General features: G+C 34.7%; 1 protein-coding gene across 1 annotated transcript; it reads left to right on the top strand.

Moving 5' to 3' along the window:
- Positions 1–10,589: 10,589 nt before the first annotated feature.
- Positions 10,590–15,983, top strand: LOC104894132 (hypothetical protein). Its single transcript, XM_010680308.4, has 2 exons — positions 10,590–11,127; positions 14,236–15,983. The coding sequence occupies exons 1-2, from the start codon at positions 10,672–10,674 to the stop codon at positions 15,391–15,393; spliced, it is 1,614 nt and encodes a 537-aa protein (XP_010678610.1). The 5' UTR covers positions 10,590–10,671; the 3' UTR covers positions 15,394–15,983.
- The last annotated feature ends 263 nt before the right edge of the window (positions 15,984–16,246 follow it).

Below are 16,246 nucleotides of genomic sequence, written 5' to 3'. Positions count from 1 at the left end.
ACATCTATTCAAGCCGACCAATTGGCTGGACAATGGTATGCTGTGACTGATTTGTGTTTTGAAATTTAGACTCAATTACAATGAATATAGAAGATTTTATCTCTCTGATTTTTATAAAACAATTACGATGGCATGTCATTATATGATTATAATTGTATTCAGGTATTTTTTTTTTTTTTTTTTTGCAAATTATTTAATATGAACATATAGCTTTCACTAATGAAAAGCTTATGGCTTTCTAGATTATTTGGACAGAAAAACTTATTTGAAGTAATTATATGGTTATTTTGATCCAATTGATGAGATGGTTTTATGCATTCAACTTATTGAGCCATGCATTAATGTCTTGTTCGTTTGAGAAACTTTTGCAGTCTTGCTTGATGCTATCTCTGCTGTCGAAAAAGTTCTTTTTTGTTTTAAATAATAATTAAGCTTTGTGTCCCTTATGATATTATCCATGATGAAAACAAGGCAACAATGACGGCATTTCCTCAAAGAAGGTGGTGGATCGACCCGGTTACAAGGGAATAAGTAAATATGTGGGCCGTGATCAGATCCCCTCTAGTCAAGGCCTCAAGGCCAAACCAAGCCTACCCTTTAATATGTCGGCCATCTATTGGAATGCGAGGGGCATTGCCCGCACATCCTTCAAACCAAACTTCCGTCTAATCATGCAAGATCATGACCCAAGTATAGTAATCCTGGCCGAGACCCATGCAAGTCGTCAAACTACTGAAAAAATCATTCAAAAACTACCATTTGAGAGCTGGTTTTTGGTCGACCCAATTGGCTTTGCAGGGGGATTCTTTTGCTTTCCGCCCGCGTTACAATCACCATTCATAGTGGCAACCTTCAAAGCGTCCTCGCGTTAGTGGAGGTAAGAAATCATATACCGCCTTTTATGTTAACTGTTGTTTACGCAAGTCCTTCGCTTAATATTCGCAAAAGTATGTGGTTGCATTTGTATGATATTTCTTATAACATTGATATACCATGGATTTTCTATGGGGATTTTAATGAGGTAACATGTCAACAAGAAAATGGGGGGGGGGGGGAACCTGTCTCTAAAACGCATACAGACGTATTCAATAAAATGCTCAATGATTGCAAACTCCTGGATATGGGTTTCTTAGGCTCTAAGTACACTTGGTTCAACAAAAGAAAAAACTACCCTATTCATGAAAGATTGGATCGAGGATGTGTTAACGATTTATGGTTTACCAAAATGCCAATTTCCACCATTACACACCTGCCAAAAATTACATCTGATCACTGCCCTTTGTTGTTTCACCTAGATTGGCCCACATTTCGAAATGGCCCAAAGCCCTTCAGGTTCAAGCCTATGTGGGTCCTCGACTCGTCATTCCAGAGTGTAGTCGACAAAGCTTGGGAGGGGGTTATCCTTTGGAATCAAAGCTGGACAAAACTAGAAAGGACCTAACCACCGTAAGAAGAGAGCCCTTAGTAGACTTAGTGGCATTGCGAGTTATATTCAGACTCACCCGGACTCCCTTTTTCACCTTGAGCTACAAGAAACCATTTAGAAGGATCTTATCTTTATTCTAGACCAGGAATAAGTTCTTTGGCTCACAAAGAGTCGTCTTGATTGGTATGCCATAAGGGAAAGAAACACTGCCTTCTTTCATAGGAGTGTTCAGATTCGCAGGCATAAAGGAAAAATTCTAACCCTTCAAGATAATGTTTGGGGGGAAATTTTGGAGCCCGAGCCCCTTAGGGAGCATATTAGGAATTTTTATTGTAATCTATATACCTCCGAGTTAGTCCACTACCCTGACATCACTATGAGTAGACCTCCTCCAGAGGCCTATAAGTCCTATTGTCATCCTCCAACCCTAGAAGAAGTTAACAATTCCCTTTTTGCAATGAAACCACTTAAAGCACCAAGGACTGATGGTTTTCAGCCTCTCTTCCTCCAAACATGGGTCACTACTGGTCATGACCTTCAAACTACTATGGTGGACTGGTTCCTTCGAGGAAAAATTACTGAAAGTTTGTGCAATGCACTCATTTGCCTTATTCCAAAAGTTGACAATCCGATCACGGTCAAACAGCTGCGACCGATTAGTCTTTGCAACACCATCTACAAAGTAGTGACAAAAATAATTGTTCAAAGAATAAAACCCAATAGTACTTAATTGGATCTCTCCAAATCAAAACGGTTTCATAAGAGGGAGGGGACCGGAGGTTAACCTTGTCATAGCTACCGAGATTCTCCACTCTATGAACCTCAAAAAAGGTAAGTATGGTTGACTTGCCCTAAAAATATATCTAGAAAAGGCTTATGATAGAATAGAATAGCATTTCCTGAAACAAAGTCTTAGCCACTTAAACATGGATGATCACTCAATTGAAATGATAATGAACTGTGTCTCTCAAGCATCCTCCACAGTACTAATAAACGGTAGAACAACTCAACCCTTCCTTCACACAAGAGGCCTAAGACAAGGGGACCCTTTGTCACCCTACATGTTCAACATTTTGTTTAGAATACCTAACCCAAAAAATAAATATTGCAACACACAATAGAATTTGGACCCCCTTTTGGGTAGGAAGGAAAAAAGTTCCTATATCCCACCTGCTGTTTGCAGATGACCTCCTCCTATTTGGGAAAGTTAACGAGAAATCCGCCTTTTCAGTGAGAGATACCCTTGCAGAGGTTTGTGCAGAATTAGGTCAAAAGGTTAATGAACAAAAAAGTCAGCTTTTTTCTCACCTAATACCCCCCTGACCAAAGACACATTTTTCAAGAAACACTTAGTGTCTCAGAGTCTCTAGACCTAGGCACCTACCTAGGTATTCCCCTCTCCCATAAACGACCTAAGAGACGTGATGTGCAATTCATTGTTGACAAAGTTAGGAAAAAACTAGCATTATGGAAAACAAATTATCTCTCTCGTGTTGGTAAATTAGTCTTAATCAATTCCACTCTTAATTCAATCCCTACCTACTACCTTCAATACCAAACCCTCCCTGCAACCACTATTGTAGATTTGGATAGGATGTGTAATGACTTCTTATGGGGAGAAAAAGACGCAAAGAAAAAAATCCACTTAGTGGGTAAGGACTCCACGTTCCTACCGAAAGACCAAGGAGGTCTGGGTATTAGAGCACATAAGGACCTAAGCACTATCTATATGGCTCGTTTAGGCTGGAAAATGAGCCACGGACCGGAAAACCTAGCTCAAGACTGCATCAGGTCAAAATATATCCAGAACAATAGAGTTATCCCTTTCAAAAATTGCTCCAAAATCTGGAAAAACATAGGCCTAGGATGAGATCTATTACAAGACAATAAGGTTTGGCAAGTAGGAGATGGGCGGGATATTTCTTTATGGGATGATAACTGGCTAGGGATAGGGGCCATTGGAACCCTCGTAAGTGGTCCTCTCCATCAAATGGATACCCCCCTCACTCTTAGAGACCTTTGGCAGGATAATTAATGGAAATTAGATAGCATCTCTCTCTCTTCCGGACTTCATTGTTCACCGCATCATTGAAACCAAAATCCTGGAACCTCACCACCAAAACTGTGATAGACCATCATCATCCTTCGTGGTAGAAAACAAGTTCTCTCTATCCATGCATGGCTTACCAAGCCATCACAAAAAATCGTAAGAACAAAGTTAACATGGATTTGTTGTGGAAAGACAATATACCCCCCAAACTAAAACTCTTCCTTTGGCTTGTGTGGTGGGAACGCCTCCCCACTAACAAACTCCTTCATCACCAAAACATTGTTCAATCAGCCTTATGCCCAACATGTCACTCCCTCGAGGAGTCTACCAACCATGTTCTAAGAGAGTGTATCATGGACAGAGAAGTTTGGAACAAGATGATGTTCAACCCATCACATAACCTCTCCTTGGAGGATTGGATCGCGCATCACCTCCAAGATCCAACCTTTGATAGGAATATCCCCATGAGTTATATTTTCCCCTTCATTTGTTGGGAGTTATGGACCCAAAGGAATAAACATGTTTTTGAAAGCACCCCCACTACCTACCCCAGACAACACCATCCAAAAAGCTTAAAAACACCACAGCCCACTACAAAGTCATCCCCAACCCAGTTATGCTCAAAACCCCCGATATCCGGTTACCAAAAATTACCCCTTACTCGTGGCTCATCATAAACGTTGACGCATCTTTTGTAAACCTTTCTTCTGCTTCGTGTGTGGCTGGTGTGGCTTTTGATTGTACAAGTACTTGGATACTCGGCTTTCAAAGAAAAGTTTATGCAAACAACGCTCTACATGCAGAAATCCTCAGCGTCTTTTGAGCCCTTTCACTAGCTAATGATAACGGAGCGACACATATTGAAATAAATACAGATTGCAAGAAAGCGGCGCAATTACTAACTAATCCTTCCTTTATATGCACAATACCCAATGATCAAAGTACCATGTTATGCAGGGCTCAAAGCTGGTACTTCCAAGAGATGAAGGTCTAATATTGCCCAAGACGCTCAACTCAATCGCGGACGCAATGGCTAAGGAAGGAAGAAAAAGTTTGTTAGACATTAATGTAACTAGACTTATCCCCACCCCCTAGTTATCTCTTAAACATTTGGGAAGATTATGTATTAAGGCGTTTAGCCCATGAACTCTAAGTTTTAATGCACTCCGTATTTCACCACAAAAAAAAAAAAAACCCTTCAAAAGAACTTCTTTTCCAATCTTAGAGAACAATTTTTCCTTCCATCCCTGCAATTTATTTCAAACTCTATCCAAAATTCTTGAAAAAGATGTTGTTTAGAAGGGTTTGTGCTTTAAAGTCCACTTGTTGACAATTGATTTTAAGACGGTAAATTGTGGAAGTTTGCAATTTTCTAGTTCTCATCTTGGTGTAATAGCTAGAGAAGCTTAGTTTAATCATATCTTTGGGAAAACTAATTAAGCATCTCATAAAATAGAATAGATAACCTTACCCCTTTGAAATACTCTACAAGGGTGTGATGGGAGGTTGCCCGAGTTTGCTTAAATAATGTAATTACTTCTCATTTTGCTTATATTTTTTTTTTGATCCATATGATGAGCCACGGGATTCGAACATGTGATCTATCGTTCACAACACCTCAATCTTTACCACTAGGCCAAGATATCCTTGGTACCATTTTGCTTATCTTCTTAATAGTTTCTCCGGGTTTTAATAGTTGTACATAAAGAAAATGACATCTTATTCTTGTTCAATTGAACTTACCTAATTTATAAAATCTTATTTGAACTTTTATAAACTTAACTAAACTTTTTTCCTAACCAAGAAACGACACCACGTGATGCTCTCCCTTATATTGTTTTATTGCTCATGATCCATATACAATAAAAAAAATTAGTACATGCATTATATTGAATTTGATCACATGACTTCACGTTTATATAATAAAGTCTTAATCATTAAACCAAACGTGATAACTGTAAGTATACGGCCATACGAGGCATAATCCGAACCTACAAACCAAAACGTGGCAAATCCAGGCTAAAAACAGCACAAGACGACGATGAAATGAAACCAACGTGTGTAATGTACTATATACTCTGTACTAGTTTTTGGACCCGTGCATAATGCACGGGAATCCTTTAATTTATTAAGTAGTTTTTTTCTATTCCAAATCTATTAAATGTATAATTATTAGAATACATGCATATAAAGTTGAAAGAATATAAAATGTATAATTGAGGTATTAGCTGCTGAATTAAAATTTTATGATTTTGTATTCAAAATAATTATAAACTGGCTTACAACTCATGCGTTGCACCATTATGATTTATGTTACCCATGCTATATCCTTGTTAATTATATTGTACAATATAAATCATCTAGAATATATTATCCTAATGTTGTTTATCATTTTCTTTAATTTACCAACGATGTAATATTAGAAAAAAATTTAGTGCTCACAAATGTAATATAACTGTGCTATATCCTTATTGTATCGTACAATATATAATGTATGAATAAAATTTTACTAAAGATTTAGGGAAATATTTTAGTATATAATTTTATGAAATAAAAACATGTACCTTGCTTAGGGTAAGTTAATAATAATTTAAAATTGGCTTACAACCCGTGAGTTAAATTATGACATATCACTTATTTGTAATAATTAGTATTGATCACATTGATTAGGGTGAAAATGGCTTACAACCTGTGAGTTGCACGATTATGACTAATGACTAATGACTTATGACTTATAACCTGGGAGTTGCATTCTAAAATTTGAAATCCATAACTCATGATCACATCGATTATGGTGATTGAAATATTTTTGTCATTCAAAGTTGTTGGACCCGTTCAAAATGCATGAGATTTTTTTATATAATTTTAAGATTTAAGACATTTCTTTTGAAAACGTAGTGTGATATTAGCTCACAATTCAAAGTTTTTATAGTCATATCATGTAATAAAAACTGTTCAAAACTGATTTATGACTCGTGCATTCAGTGACTAATTTAGTTAATACTCCCTCTGTTTTTTTTATCATTCCTACTTTGACTTTGCACGTTTGCCAATGCACGTTTTAAAACTTGAATATCTTTCATTATATATTAGTAAAAATTATAACGATTGAATATTAATAAAGTACTAATTGAGACGAATCAAACAAGACCCCACATGACTATGTTTTTTTCTTATAAATTGAGAACATTTGAGAAGATTCTCCCTATCCATGAATAGTGTCAAGATTCTAAGTGAGAAAGATAAAAAAAAACAGAGGGAGTATTATGGTAGGACGTATTACAAACCATCATTTTAGAATAAAACATATTGACTGAAAAATTTGCCGCTCTGCCTGTAGCTTCACTCGGAAGCTCTGATAAAAACACAATTTGCACTACTATTACACTCAATCATACAACTACTTTCGCTCCCCCTTTATGCAGTTCCACTCACCCCAATTTCTTGTTGTCTTACACCATCACTATACCGCACCTGGCAACCCACTTTTCACCACCATCGAACACCATGCACGGGGAACTTTGACAGGCGTTATCTATTAAAAAAAAAAATTGGCAAATTTTACAATTTAAGGGAATAATTACACATAAATGAGAATCTTCAATGACCTGTCACAAAAGTCTAATTATATTATTTTCGTTATATATACTTGTTTTATAGTCTTGTATCATTGTATGTTACGTTGAAAATTAATGTAAATTAATCTTTAATACCCTCTTTGTTCTAGAGTAATCCAAATACATTTTATTCTCTTTTGTCTCAGAATACTATTTAGACTTTCATGGTTGGAATGATCCTTCTACTTAAAGCAACTTATGACTTTTAATTTTTGTGGTTATCTTGCATTATGTGTTTTTTTTGGTATCTTTATCCCTCAATTAATAATTTCAAATCTTATATTTTTATTTATCATTACTTATATTATTAGAAAGTATCAAATATATTGTTTATTTTATATACCTTGATAATTTTATAACTGTTGTATGCTAATGTTCAACATTGTCATTGTCTGTCAAAAAAAAAAGTTTCATAGGAAAATCTAATGAATAAACACAACCCTATTTGTGATTATAAACGTTCTAAAACGTTAAGTTTTGATTCTTTGTTTTTTGTACATGTTGCCACTTTTTAGTCCCACTATAAATATCATGGTCTAAGTATAATATTTGAATAAATTTAGCACGTCAAGTTTGTTCAGCTATTGTTTAAACTTATAAGTATGATTAGTAGAATTTCTTAAAGTTTTCAATAAAATAATCAACCGATTTATTTAGATTTGACAATTTCGTGTAATGGATATAAACCTGGTTATCTTGGTTATATATATTAGTTTCTAAGTGATTATGCCCATTGATGATGAAATTGATCTTGAATATGATATAATCCTAACATCTATTCATTGATATTTAAAGAGTTAGCTAATTTTCTTTCTTCTTTAATCTAGCATAATTTCAAAAAGGACATATTATGAACACATGTTAACTTTATTTAACTTAGTAGTTGTTGTTGTTTCTTCTAATTGAGATCTAAAGAGTTTCCTAGCTTCTAGACCCGTGCAAATAGCATGGAAAATCTTTCGTTTAATCAATATATTTATATTTCAAATTTGATTCGGTGCATATTTATAGTTAATGGTTACATTAAAGGTTGATAAAAAAATAAGAAATTTTTTTATATGATATATTGATATTTTTCCTAAAATTAGGGTGTAGATAAGGATGGTCAATTTAAATGGATATTCAATTATCTATTTCACCCAAATTTCGAAAACAGATAAAGCCCATATTAAATAGATGAAAAGTCGGTGGTGGTTTGTTGGATGGAGCTGGTGACACATTAGATTAGATTTGGGTGGTGCTATGTCCCATTCGTCACCCATTTATCCATCCGTTTTTTATATTTTATGTCTTAGTTTTTAGTATAAAAATCAGGGTGTTACCGTATATCTATATATTCAGAAATATCTATAAATATAAACCAAAACATCCTTCAATTTCTCGCAATAAACAATAATTTATTAGTTTAAAATCTTCATACTTTGAAACATATATGAGTGTAGATCAATTTTTTTTACTTACTATAAATTGTTCTTGGTTTGTTATGGAAAAGGGTTCTATAATAATAAATTTTGATGAATAATATTTCTTCATTTTTGCTGCTTGAAAATAGATTGAGAGTTAAAAGCAAATACTATTTTAATGTTTTTAAAATTGAGCAATGTGTTTTTACATAATGGATAGTTGGGACTATTGGAGCAAAATTGAATGAAAAATAATTGAGTGGGCGTTGTTGTATGCTTAGGCCGATTAGATAAATAAAAGTTGCTCTATATTTCTTTTCATATTGTACAATTTCTGCAAGATTGAAGGAAATGTTTTATGTTCTTTAGAGTATAGTAAACATACTAAATCAAGGGGAAATTTTTATCTGTTAAATAGCTAATGTTCTTTATTGTATACGACTTTACGTTCTTTATCTTATAGATTGATGAAAAACATGGACCATTTAAGGGTCTGTTCTCCCCAGCTTATTTTCAGTTCAGTTCAACTCAGTTCAGTTCAGTTCAGTTCAACTCAGTTCAGTTGAGCTCAGCTTAGCTTAGTAGTTCAGTTCAGTTCAGTCAGCTATTCTTTTATAATCATTTTGTTAAATATTATTATTATGTTGGTCTAATTTATTTTACTAATTACTCTTATTTATTATTATTTATTTTATATCATTATTAAGTATTATTATTATTATTATTATTATTATTATTATTATTATTGTTATTATTATTTCTATTATTTTGTTTACTATAGATTTGTTCATTTTATTACTATTATTATTAGAAGGAACATGGTTTAGGTCAAAAGCACAAATGAACCCACGTATTTTAGCCCATAAACTAATCAAATCGCGTCAAAACAATTTATGATGCAATTTTGCGCGGTCCGACCCAATCATTAATTTTATTACTAAATATATTATTATTATATTATTAAATCTAATTATTAAAATAGTAATATTAATTTACTTCTTATATATTATTGTTATTATATAATCATATCATCAAGTATTAATATATTAATACAAATAATATAAAATAATTATTATTAATTATCATTAATTATTATTATTATAATAATAATTTATGATTATTAATATTATTTATTCATAACTATCATTTAAAAATATCCAAAATACTATTAATATTCATTATTATTACTTATCATTATTAATTATTATTTTCATGTTATTATTGTTTAAATATTATTTATATATTTATTACATTCAATTTAATTCAATTCAGTTCAGTTCAGTTCAGTTCAGCTTAGTTCAGTTCAGTTGTTTTATGTCGAAGAGAACAGGCCCTAAGTTAGTACAAAATGAATTATCAAGCGAACGTAAGTTATATCATGAGTCTTGTTGTTATCTTGTACACTCTATACAACATACATGACAAAAATAGCTAAGTCAAAGGCTTTATATTAGATGATAGAAAGCATTTATCATACTATGTTATCAGCAAGTTTAGCTTTTGTATTGTACCAGTGGTTTCAATTTTTATGAGCGTAACTTGTGAGGCATGGCAAGTTGGTTATGAAAAATGATTTGGAATTTTATGTACAACATAACTATATAAACCCCTTCTCATTTTATTGACAATTAAAGAATGAAACTCCTTCGAAACTTTCATCTTCTTAACCCTATGTGCTGATTGCATTTAATATTTCTTCAACATACTCCTCATATAGTTTATATAGCATAATGGATTTTTGAAGGGAAGTGTAATTTTTTTTTAAATATTGATTGAATTATAATAATCGATTATAATAAGATTTGATTTGTTTCCTTAATTGATAGAAGCTTGATTAATTTCCTTAGTTATTGTAATTGATTTTATTACCCTATTTGTTGCACAATGCACTCGGTGAAGGATGAAGGGTGATTAGAAAAAATTTGTGGCACGTGGCATAAGCAAAGAAAAAGCTGGAAAGTTGAGGGTGAAGGAGAGCAGAGGAAGCTTCATGTCTTGCCACATAGGCTGAAATTTTCTTGCTTTAATATTATATATATGATTATCCACCCACTAACAATAAATAAATAAATTTAACACCTACTCATTTCCTCCACTTCAACACCCTCCCAACAAAACAGGAGAAAATAACTAAAACAACACCCAAAAAAATCATCATCAAGAAGAAGCAGTAAAATGAACAACAGATGGGTATCATCAGCATCAAGTATATGGATACAATCAACAACAGGCGGGTCATACGCTTTTAGCATATACTCTCCCTCACTCAAATCCTCCCAATCTTACGACCAATCAACACTCGACACAATCTCCGTCTTCAAAGACATCGGCGCCAACGCCGGCGTTTTATCCGGCTTACTCTTAGCCGCCGTATTAAGCCGCCGCCGCCGACAACGATGCTGTTTTGTTGGCCCATGGTTGGTCCACGCCGTTGGTGCGGCCCAATGTTTTCTGGGCTACTTCTTCATGTGGGCTGCTGTTGTTGGGCTCATTTCTCGGCCCTCTGTGGTAGTTATGTGTGGGTTTATGTTTCTGGCTGCACATGCTCAGACTTTCTTTAATACTGCTAATGTTGTCACGGGTGTTGAGAATTTTCGGGATTATAAAGGGACTATTGTTGGCATTATGAAGGTATGATTCCATTTTTTGTTGCTAGATTTTATTTCAAGAGTGGTAAATTTACATGGCTTTTTGATTTACGACCTGTTCTCCCTAGCTTATTTTCAGTTCAATTCAGTTCAGTTCAGTTCAGATCAATTTACGACAATACATTTAATCTCACATATCACTATTCATTCCAGTTCAGTTCAATTCAGTTCAGCTGTTTTATGCCGAAGAGAACATGCCCTTATAGGGCGTTTGGTTCAAATAGAGGAATAAAAAGGGAATAAAATCAGATAGAGGGAAGAAATTGTAACAATAATTGTTATTTTTATTGGATGTTTGGTTCAATAATAGAAAGTAATCAGTTGTACAGGAATGAAAAGGATTTTGTTACTCTTCTGATTGAGGTTTGAGACTTTGGGTTATCCTCAAGTACGGATAATGGTTAACCCAGTGCTCAATTCAAACAAGGATTAACGGATTCAGATTACTGAATCCATTCCCAGACTCCAAAAACGCTCAATCAAACAGACTACCTGGGTTATCCTTTATAAATAGTTGCTTCATTTTGACGTGTACAATTGTCATTCTATAACTTTGACTATTACTAATTATTCATTACTAAAAGAAATTATACAAATTCATATACCGAAAATATTGAATACGTCCTCCATTTCAAAATAGTTGCACCATTTGGCATTTGGCCACTATTCATCAACCTACTTTGATAAGTTTTTTCTTACCATTACATTATATTAGAAAAAATATAGTGAAGTGAGATCTTGTTAAGTTTGTCTTTTAATATGAGGATGTCAAATATCAACTTTTTATAATTTTTTACTTATACGCAATTAGAGATATCAAGATTTAAAAATGCATCTTGGCAAACGCAAAAAAGCAAATGGTGCAACTATTTTGAAACGGAGAAAGTATATATCAAGTTATCCAGACAAGTTACGCGTTTGTATGCTCATATTGGTTTCTATACATATATGTAAAAAAGAATGGCAAAGTAAAGACATAAATACATAAATAGTGTAAAAGTTAAAGTGAAGCATTTAAAAAGAGAGGGAGCATTGTACTACAGATGCTATTTAGAATTATAAGGTTTGATATTGTGAAAATAAAATATAGAAATGAACCTACTATTCTTGCAAGTGTCCATTAATTCTGATAAGTTTATTGATGATGCATTGAATTATTGTGGTTGTTGTGAAGTTAGTTGTAGTTGTGAGTTCTGTAAAAAGAGTTGGTGAGTATAGACATTAGTGGGGTTGTAAGTTGTTGAGCTTGGATATGGGTAGATTTTCTAGTCTTATATGGAGTACTTTACAGTTTCAAAATTTCGAGTGTTGTATATCAAACTTTGAATAATTAACTTGAAGCTATACTTTGGTAATATCACTAATGTGAATCCTGAGACTGTAAAGACAGAATCCAAGAACTTGAATTTAGGCTTTTCAAACGGACAAGGAACTAGGAGTGATACCGAATGAGTTCTAACTTTGTCTTAGTTCTGATTTTAGGATTTGGCCAAGAACTTTTTATCTATTTTAAAAGGATTTGGTGTTAGAGAGGGACTAAGCGCAGTAATATCAACGAGATTCAATCTCGGGTCTTGGGTGCCAGTGTCATAAGACTTTGCCAATTAAGCTGGTTGACATCCACAATCAATTTTGTTTATGATATTAGTCATATAAGTAAAGCTCCTACTAAGTATTATTCCAAGTTGTTAACATTGCTTAAATAATGTGGATCCTAGATGAGTTATGACTTACTAGTATGTCCCAATTCCTTCATTGAGGATTTTTGCTGTTGATATGACTATATGAGTTGCTGATTTTGGGATTCGAGAGGGAGACTGACATTCTTGGATTGAAGAAATTTTGGGAAAGGCATGTGATGTGGACAGTGCATTCACAAAGCCTTTTGATGCAAATGCAAGCTATGGACATTGCTTTAGCTTATGGGCAAGTTAATAGCATCGCACTTTTGTATGCAGGAGGTGTGCTCGAACTTCGACACCATCTTTTTCAGACTAGCACTTTGACAATGAAACCAATTTACGGCTACACAAGAGCCTAATATCCTCCGAAAATCCCATATATTCCAATTTTTCTTTATTGAAGATACGGGTAGGACAGATTTTTCTCTCATAGAGCGGTAAAGTTAAGTCTTGGTGGTATTCTTAAGTCTACTTGCCATAGCTCTTCCAAGGTTTTGGGGAAATTTTGGACGTGGAAGGGGAACTTAGGCGTGAAGTTCTGATGGTTTTTCATTGTATTATCAGTGGATTGTTGTTGACTTCATGAAAGTATGGAATTTCTCTTTGGTGTATCCGTTGTTAATAGTTGAGGTTGTAATTTTTTCAGGGGTAGAGTCAAGTTGGCTCTCACTGAATTTTTGATGGGTTTCAATTCAAGTACTGTAATATTCCTTCTCTTCACCTTATGTTGTTAATGCGGATACACTAGGAATTCAGGGAATTATTTGCTCGTACTAACTTAATATTCTAGAGTTGTTGATTGAGGTCAATTCTTTCTAATTTTCATTAGGTTAATTTTAGGTATTATGTGAGAAATATTGGGAACTTGTGATAGTTGAAGATGAAAGATATGAATGAGTACTTCAGTCATGTCATACACACCCTTCATGAGAAAGTTGATGAATCAAGGAATTTTGTCACTCCACCTCCTGGAGAAACTGTTAGGTGTACCTAGGACTGAGGAGTTAGGAGCACATACTTGTAATGATCAGCGGAGGAAAGAACATTCCCCTTTTATGCTCATCCCAACGTGCTCCTTGTATGTCCATCATTTAATTGCTACAAGCTCAGTGAAAAATGCAATACCAAGAGCACCTATTTTATCGCTCGGATCAACCCCTTCTCTTTAATTTGAACAATTTACTGTCCTCGATCTCATTGTTACAATTCCGTGTCATGTAATTTCTCAATCAGTCTATCAATATCAGGGAAATCTCATGGAAAACTTGGTACTTCTTTCTCAACTAAATATGGAATATATGTATATTATTTGGAGGCGATGCAGCATTTTCAAAATCATGTATGATGTATCTGTTGCTTGATTAGCTTTGCATGCAATTTGACTGTACTTTCTTGATTCTCATTGACAGGGTTTTCTCGGACTTAGTGGAGCGATCTTAATCCAAATTTATCAAGCGTTTTTTAAGGAAAGTCCAAGCACATTCATCCTAATGCTTGCTTTGTTTCCGAGTTTAGTCACTTTGTCACTGATGTTTTTGGTCAGAATATGTCCGGGAAGCAAACCTGATGATAAGAAGTACTTAAATGGTTTTTCCATTGTTGCTCTTGTTTTGGCTGCATACATGATGATAATTATCATATTGGAGAACATTTTTGTGTTCCCACAATGGGCACACCTGGTTACTCTTGTCGGTCTCTTAGTAGTGCTTTCTTCACCTCTTAAAGTTTCGGTAGAAGCTATTAGCAAAGAAAAAACTCTTGCTCTACCCACAGAAAGGGATCCATTAGTCTACGGTATCGATCCAAATGAGCCTGAGCAATTTCTTGAGGACAGAAATGAAGGATATGATGAATTACCTGGTACTTCCACGGACATTTTACCGGTCACAGAAAACATGAATCTGCTGGAGGCTATGAAGAGCTTGAATTTCTGGTTGTTGTTCATTGCTATGTCATGTGGAATGGGATCAGGGCTTGCTACCATAAATAATATGAGCCAAATAGGCCAATCACTAGGTTATGATACAGTGAAGATTAATACATTCGTTTCACTATGGTCCATATGGAACTTCCTTGGCCGTTTTGGTGGAGGGTACATATCTGATATCTTATTACACCGAAACGGATGGGCAAGGCCCTTTCTCATGGCAATCACTCTAGCAACTATGACTGCCGGACATGTTATAATTGGTTCTGGGTTTTATGGTAATTTGTACATAGGAACTATCTTGGTTGGGATCTGTTATGGGGCTCAGTGGGGTTTGATGCCTACTATTACTTCGGAGATTTTTGGCATTTTGCATATGGGTACCATTTTCAATACTATTGCAATAGCAAGTCCTGTGGGAACTTACATTCTTTCTGTGTGGGTGATTGGACATATATATGACAAAGAAGCAGGGGAAGGCCATTCTTGTTATGGGGTTCATTGCTTCAAGGTCTCGTTCTTCATATTGGCATTTGTTAGCTTTCTGGGGTTTCTTGTTGCTCTCACATTGTTCTTCCGAACAAGGGTGTTTTACACGACTGTTGTGCTAAAAAGGTTACAGCATAATCTGAGAAGTTAAAGCATGGTATGTGTATGATCTTCTTCTCCTTTTCGCCTTAAAAGAAGTTTCTTTAAGGGCTAAACGTTAAGTCTTCAAACCTCGTCTAAGGGTTGCTTAGTAAGTGCCGCCTCCCATCTGTTGTGGATTCTCGTGTAATGAGGAAATGCTTTCTTCACTCTTGAGCCAGTCTCCAGTATTGGATTCGGAGCCCTTTTGTCTCAGGGCGGGTGTTATGACTTCAAGATTACATGTACTTCTGGGAGGGTGCACTCTGGGATCTTCGTGTTGAGTAAGATAGTTATGATGGCAGATGTTGGATCTTTGCAAGATTTGTCGATACCAAACAATGGACAGAACACAGATGAGAATGGGAGATGTTCTAATTGATTGTCGAGTTTCAGGTTTGTTCTATTCTGATGGTAGCAGCACTCAGGTTCACGATACTTGTTAATCCGTTTGCTTGTGCTCGTGTGCAACAGTTCCTTCAGTTCATCTATATTATGTTTGTTGCTTATCTATTTGTTTCCTTAATTAACAACACAAACACAAATAAGTGGAAATTAATTAATAAACTTTCGAGCATGGCTGTTACTTAGCCTGTTATAGTATCCTGATCAACTGATGCAAGGCATGGCTATATTCCTGAATTTGAACTGCTATTTCTCCTGATTTAGCTTTGTTTCTAGCATTAACTCGTAAAGTAATTGTATTTTCTGAACTGGACTCTGTTTGCAAGTGTTTGGTAATGGAAGTTACATGTTTGGTATGTGGTAAGTAAACTGGTATGTCTTTGCTTCATGAGCTCAAGTATATTTACCTGGTTGTCACTCTCCTCAGCTCTATGTTAACGCGTTATGTAATTCTCCTTAAT

The sequence above is a fragment of the Beta vulgaris genome, chromosome 5 (assembly GCF_026745355.1).
Source record: "Beta vulgaris subsp. vulgaris cultivar EL10 chromosome 5, EL10.2, whole genome shotgun sequence".
Classification (NCBI taxonomy): domain Eukaryota; kingdom Viridiplantae; phylum Streptophyta; class Magnoliopsida; order Caryophyllales; family Amaranthaceae; genus Beta; species Beta vulgaris.
Note: the sequence above shows the minus strand (reverse complement) of the source record. Positions and strands in the feature narration are given on the sequence as shown.